The 6,514-nt window shown below is 42.2% G+C and overlaps 1 protein-coding gene and 1 long non-coding RNA gene across 2 annotated transcripts in view; both read left to right on the forward strand.

The window, feature by feature from the left end:
• The first annotated feature begins 102 nt into the window (after nucleotides 1–102).
• foxa2 (forkhead box A2) lies at nucleotides 103–2,734 on the forward strand. The gene is made up of 2 exons (XM_008399554.2): nucleotides 103–406; nucleotides 1,112–2,734. Exons 1-2 carry the CDS (start codon nucleotides 335–337, stop codon nucleotides 2,309–2,311), a joined length of 1,272 nt encoding a protein of 423 aa, XP_008397776.1. The 5' UTR covers nucleotides 103–334; the 3' UTR covers nucleotides 2,312–2,734.
• Nucleotides 2,735–4,655: 1,921 nt separating this feature from the next.
• The window catches only part of LOC103458613 (uncharacterized), an 18,530-nt gene continuing 16,671 nt past the window's right edge, over nucleotides 4,656–6,514 (forward strand). Inside the window, exon 1 of the long non-coding RNA XR_532595.1 lies at nucleotides 4,656–4,762. This is a non-coding gene — a long non-coding RNA (uncharacterized LOC103458613). The remainder of the gene's footprint in view (nucleotides 4,763–6,514) is intronic.

Raw genomic sequence — 6,514 nt, forward strand, 5'->3', positions numbered from 1 at the left:
GGGGGGTGGAAAGAGGTGGAGGGGGAAGCTTGAGGAGTCTCACGCCTAGGTGCGAGCAGATTATTCAAATAGGGCCCAAGGCGTAGAAGTAGGGATTGGAGGCTTGCCTGGCGCACAGAGCTTATATCACAGCGCTAACAGGCAGCGCGGAGCGTCATTTGGACTCCAGCCTCTGACGGGCGCATCACGGCTGGCTCCGCAGGACGCACATGCACCAAGTCCTTGACGGAGGGACGGACCGCGACCCGAACACACTAACTGGTCCCCTGTCACTTGCTTCCAGAGAGACTTTTGGCTTTTTCCTCTGCTGGGAGAGGCTTTGTCGAAGTCCTCCATGATGCTTGGAGCAGTTAAAATGGAAGGACACGAACATACCGACTGGAGCACCTACTACGGAGAGCCCGAGGTGGGTACCTTAAATATATATATTTTTCCCCGGTCTAAAGCCGATCCCATTTTATACAACTCAATATTAGCCCTGAGATAATATTAACTTTGTGATCAAATATTGACTTGAGGCGCCTCCAAATCCTCCCCCATCTCCGCACAGTGCGCTATCCTATCCTAACAAACTTGCTTGACATGTAATGGGGGGGTGGGGGGGTGAGGGGGGGAGGAAACTTTTCATGCGGATATTAAAACTGATTATTGTTATTTTTATTTATTTATTTATTTATTTTGGCCACGTCTACTTTCAATAAACACCTGTGGTGTTTGGTTTAGGTTAAGGCAATTGGTTCACATGCTGTATATGTGTTGCAGACGCACGGGAAGAATTGTTTGAAGCTTTATAAAGCCTTTGAACATTTTAAAGCGTTACTATAATTTGTTTTATTTGTCATGTTATGCAGATAAACATTTGAATTATTTTAAACGTTTTACTCTAGTTAAAACAAATTTTATTTCTTTGATTAATACTTGATTATTATTATTATTATTATTATTATTATTATTATTATTATTATTATCATTAAATAACAATATCAGATTTACAGCAGATTTAATTAATAATAGCAACAACAACACTTTTGTGTGTAGGAATTATTGATCATGTTATTTCCTGACTGTGCCAAACTCATGGCTGCCTCTCTTCCCCCTCCACACTTGACAGTGTTACACCTCGGTTGGCAACATGAACACCGGCCTGGGAATGAACTCCATGAATACCTACATGAGCATGTCCGGCATGAGCACCACGGCCAACATGACGGCCAACTCCATGAACATGTCCTACGTCAACACCGGCATGAGCCCCTCCATGACGGGCATGTCGCCGGGCACCGGAGCGATGAACGGCATGGGCGCGGGCATGACGGCCATGAGCGCAGCGCTGAGCCCCAGCATGAGCCCAATGACCGCGCAGCCCGCCTCTATGAACGCTCTCACCTCTTACACCAACATGAACGCCATGAGCCCCATTTACGGACAGTCCAACATCAACAGATCCAGAGACCCCAAGACCTACCGCAGGAGCTACACGCACGCCAAACCCCCTTATTCCTACATCTCCCTCATCACCATGGCCATCCAGCAGTCTCCCAGTAAGATGCTGACGCTGGCTGAGATCTACCAGTGGATAATGGACCTGTTCCCCTTTTATCGACAGAACCAGCAGCGCTGGCAGAACTCGATCCGTCACTCTCTGTCATTTAACGACTGTTTCCTCAAAGTGCCCAGGTCGCCTGATAAACCCGGGAAGGGTTCCTTTTGGACTCTCCACCCGGACTCCGGAAACATGTTCGAGAACGGCTGCTACCTGAGGAGGCAGAAGCGCTTCAAGTGCGAAAAGAAGATGTCGCTGAAGGACGGCGGGCGAAAGGCGGGCGACGCCGGCTCCTCCAACAGCAGCTCGGAGAGCTGCAACGGCAACGAGTCGCCGCACTCCAACTCCTCCTCCAGCGACCACAAAAGGTCCCTGTCGGACATGAAGGCGAGCCAGGCCCTCAGCCCGGAGCACGTCGCCGCTGCCGCAGCCGCCGCCGCCTCACCGGTGTCTCAGGGGCAGCACCTCATGTCGCAACATCACTCCGTCCTGGCGCACGAAGCCCACCTAAAGCCGGAGCACCACTACTCGTTCAACCACCCGTTCTCTATCAACAACCTCATGTCCTCGGAGCAGCAGCATCATCATCACAAAATGGACTTGAAAACGTATGAGCAGGTGATGCACTACTCCGGGTACGGCTCCCCGATGGCCGGGGCGCTTTCTATGGGCTCCATGGCGGGGAAAGCCGGCCTGGATTCCGCGTCTATACCCGACACATCTTACTACCAGGGTGTCTATTCCAGGCCGATCATGAACTCCTCGTAAACGCTGTGGACTCTCCTCACCTTAGATTTGTACATTTGTAAAAAACAAAAACGGAAAAAATATAGACTTTGTGTACAATATGTATTTCAGATATTTTTGACGTTTGCCACCGTTTTAGTTGTCAAGTTTGTTAGTAGCCTAATTGCTTATTTTGAAGGAGAGGATGTGGAAGATGACAAAAAAAAAAAAAAAGGTGAACATATGACGAGATCTGTTCGGCTTCAGGACTGGACCCCAAAGATAAAACAACAAGTTGCTGTAAGATAGCTGACACCCGCTCATCGGGATTCCTAAATGAACTTAAATGCATCACAGGATTTGTTCAATCATTTGTGTAATTCCTATTTATGGCTTGTATATGTGTATTCTTGTAGTGACAAGAACAGAATCTATATTAAAGTGTTATTGGTTTTGTTTTCTGAATATGATGTATTATTATTATTATTATTATTATTATTATTATTATTATTATTATTATTATTATTATTATTATTATTATTATATTGCCATTAGGACATTTATCACAAATTTATTTATCAAAAATTTGAATATTATTTGGGTTTTCATTGCTATTTTATGAAACATTCTTTCCAAAATAAACAAACAAATAAAATTCTATGTTTTAAAAAAGTTGAAAAAAATAAATAAATTCATACATAACATAGACAGCATTGGAAATGTTAAACAATAATGGCTAAAAAAAACATTTTAAACGTTGTTTTGCTTTAAAAGCTAAAAATATTTCTTCTAACGCTTTTTGAAAAAAACAAAACATATCTTTTATTGCTCAATAAAGAAAACTTGTAAGACATATTTTCTTTTTTATTCCTAAGATTATTTTAAAGTTTAATGGAAAAGTCTTCTTAAAAATGAAAAAAAAAAAAAAACAATAAAAAAACAGCACAAATAAATAAATAACAGAAGATCACATTACTTACGTTAAGATGCACGCATCTTAAAGTATGCCTATACGTGTGTGACTGACTTTGGTTTATTTAAAGTTATTCTAAATTGTGGAATATTTTTGTCGCCATGATGCTTCCCTAATAAGGCCCATAATTTCAGTTGAGGGATTAATAGCTTTGCAGGATAAAACCGAGACAATGCTCACAATTTGTCTCCCAGGAAATGCAAACAAAACAAATATATGCTCATTAATCCCAAACAGAAATGGAGATATTAACCTATCAACAACTCTGCATTTTCGTCTGGAAGGAATGCCATTAAAATTCATAGAAAAATTAGTTCTTTACCTAAAATAATATGCTTTTTTTATGTAAAAAAAAAAAGAAAAGAAGAAAATCTCTACGAATCGTGGGTACGTCGCAGAAAATAACAGAAAGCAAACCCATCAATGATACGCTTGCAAATCCAGGGTAAAACTGATTTGCTATAAGGATATTTAATCAAGCGTTCAAATTCCCCCACATACAGTGCGCCAGTCAAACACCATACAGGCCTGTCAGTCTCCCACTCTGACATGTCTTCCATTCTCCCCATCGCCCCGCACACACATTGCAAAGTTTAGATCAGTGAATAAGATTAAGTGTCATTGTCAGACAAGAACAACCTCCCGCAGTGCAGCAGAATAGCTGCTGCAGAGGAGGCCTGGTTTGGGGAACTGAACTGCCTGAATGTGATGCTCTAACTTCTCTTCCCACAATCTGGGGGCTCCATTGTCTACTCCCTATTTTTTAAAGTAGCGGGACCCTCCCTTCTTGTTAGATAAGGAAGGCTGACTGTCGTCTGCATGAATCCAACACCATCCACCACCAACCCCCCTCCCACCACCTCCACCCACCCGCCCTCAGCTCGTCCCACCGTCACAAACTCAAATCCAAGGCCGGGGACAGTTTCTGCCCCCTTTATAGCCCAAACGTCAACCCCTTGGAACTTCTGAACACGTAGGGGCCAAAAGTGTGCGTTTATTCTCCAGACCCTCTTTGCAGATCGCACTTTAAACAGCGTGATCTGCGAATAAACAAAGCCAGTAAACAATGGAGTGGAGGCTATGCCCGCATATAGGAAGAGTACACACACACACACACGCACACACACACACACACACACACACACACACACACACACACACACCCCCCCCCACACACACACACACACACACCAAATTGCACAAGTGTAAACTTTGAATAGGACGCCCGCGGCTCTGTAAATTTACACAGACATTAAATTTCGTTCTATTCATTTTAGACATATAATGCTAAGCTGATTTTTTTTTTATAGCGTGCTGATCGATATCTCTGTAAAATAATCATTTTTTTTTTTTAACTAGCGTGGCAGTGAAATCTTTGCTTTGGAGCTAAAGTCAACAGTGACAGAGTTTGAGCTCAAATAAATGCTGTGATGTCTGGAGCCCTTTGCAGAAGGCAGAAGGCAAGCTTCTACAATGGGCTTCAGTGGGGCTTGCCAACAAGCACCGGCTATTTTGCACAGGTACGAGAGCTTTTATTTTCCATTAAAATATTGCGTTTTCACTTGGATTCTTTTACTTGAACTGTACAACAAATTGTGTGGCAATTCGTGTGCATGCAATGTGGGCGGCAGAGGTTATTCGATATCCCGAACTCATGGGGGGCGGAAAGGGGGGAGGGAGGGAAAGGAGATCTATTGGATTTATGTGGTGCAAAGTGGAAGAGATCTGCAGGTTGTGTGGTGGAAGCGAGTTTCTGTATCTCTGATCTGCGAGCCGGGTGGAGAGCCGCCTCTGCGCTGTAAAAACCCGATCTTGCAAAAATAACATTTAATCTTTTCCTATTAAATTTAAATATAAATTCGCAGATATTTTTCCCCCCCCCTTCTTCTCTATTCAGGCGCATTGTATCAGCAAATATTGTTTTGCATGTTGTTTCAAACCAGACAGCACGATTGACTTGCGGATGTCTGCACATGTTCGGCGACGAATGAGACTTAATGTGGACTTGAAGACACGCGGTTGGCTATTTTTTGCAGTGTGCGGCTGATTTATATCACGTTCCCAGGCTCGCATAGGTTTGGATGTAACTTCTATCTTGACACTGTGTCGCTGTTGTTCGATGCAACTAGTGCATTTTGTTAATGTCATCTTTTTTAATAATGAAAAATAACCATAAACATTTGCATGACAACAATGTTTGTTGGAATTATAAATTTCTCAAAATAACCCGCTCAAAAGAAAGCAGCATTAAATAATGCGCAATAAATAATAATAATAATAATAATAATAATAATAATAATAATAATAATAATAATAATAATAATAATAATAATAATAATAATAATAATAATACATTTAAAACGAGTGTTTTTGAAAAAAAAAAATCTTCAACAGGCTGTAATGAACGAAGAGCCCTTTTACAATCCCTCAGCCAATATTAAACATTTGCCTCTCAAAGCGGCTTTTACCTCCAGCCCTTTGAAGGTTTGATAACCCCGGTCAAGACCCCTTTTATAGCGCGCCTTGAGGCCGGGAATGATCTTATGGATCTCCGCAGACTTAAAGGTAAGGAGCCTTGATCTGCTCTAGAGGAGGGGAAATATGCAAAGAGGCCGCAACATTTTACATTCGTTATTCTTCTTATCTTAACTTCTTGTTCAAGTTTTTTGAATCAGGGAAAGACGCCCCTGCAGCACCATCGTAGTCCAGCTCATGGGTTGTTATAGCAACAGAAAAAAAGAGGATGTCCGCGCCTGTTGATTCTTTTTTTTTTTTTTTTTTTAGCCCGTTAGCCTGATTTCTTTGCATTTCTTGAGCTCAAATTTGCGTATTTCTTGATTAGGGGCCTGCAGATCAGACCCCCTTTCATGCTGGGAAACAAAGCACCCAGACGCACTTTTTTTTTACATCCATTTAAGGATTTGGCTGCAACATTTGATAAAGTCTGAAAAACTTGGGCACTGAGCGGGGATTATCAACGCATATTTCTGATAATCACAGTTAAAGAGTTTAAAGATAAACTATCCGTGTCGCAACAATGGCTGGCAATTACCCCCTTTTCCTCATGTCTTTTAATTGCTTCTAATTGCATCAATCTTCTAAAGTGAGACATTCTAATGCTTAAAGGCGAGTTTGGGCCTCCGTGTTCTAGGAGTGACTCATATTATAAGCCAGATATGAGCATCCACCCATGGGCGTCAGCTCTACGGTACTTCCTGACGTAGTCAATACAGGCCCAAAGAGGGGGAAATTGGAATCACATACATATATAT

Source organism: Poecilia reticulata, linkage group LG22 (assembly GCF_000633615.1).
Source record: "Poecilia reticulata strain Guanapo linkage group LG22, Guppy_female_1.0+MT, whole genome shotgun sequence".
Lineage (NCBI taxonomy): Eukaryota > Metazoa > Chordata > Actinopteri > Cyprinodontiformes > Poeciliidae > Poecilia > Poecilia reticulata.

Excerpts from the sequence above, each read along its gene's own strand:
- foxa2 (XM_008399554.2), top strand. The coding sequence starts at position 335 with ATGATGCTTGGAGCAGTTAAAATGGAAGGACACGAACATACCGACTGG. Across the intron at positions 407-1,111 it reads CCTACTACGGAGAGCCCGAG|TGTTACACCTCGGTTGGCAA; the intron begins GTGGGTACCTTA and ends CACACTTGACAG.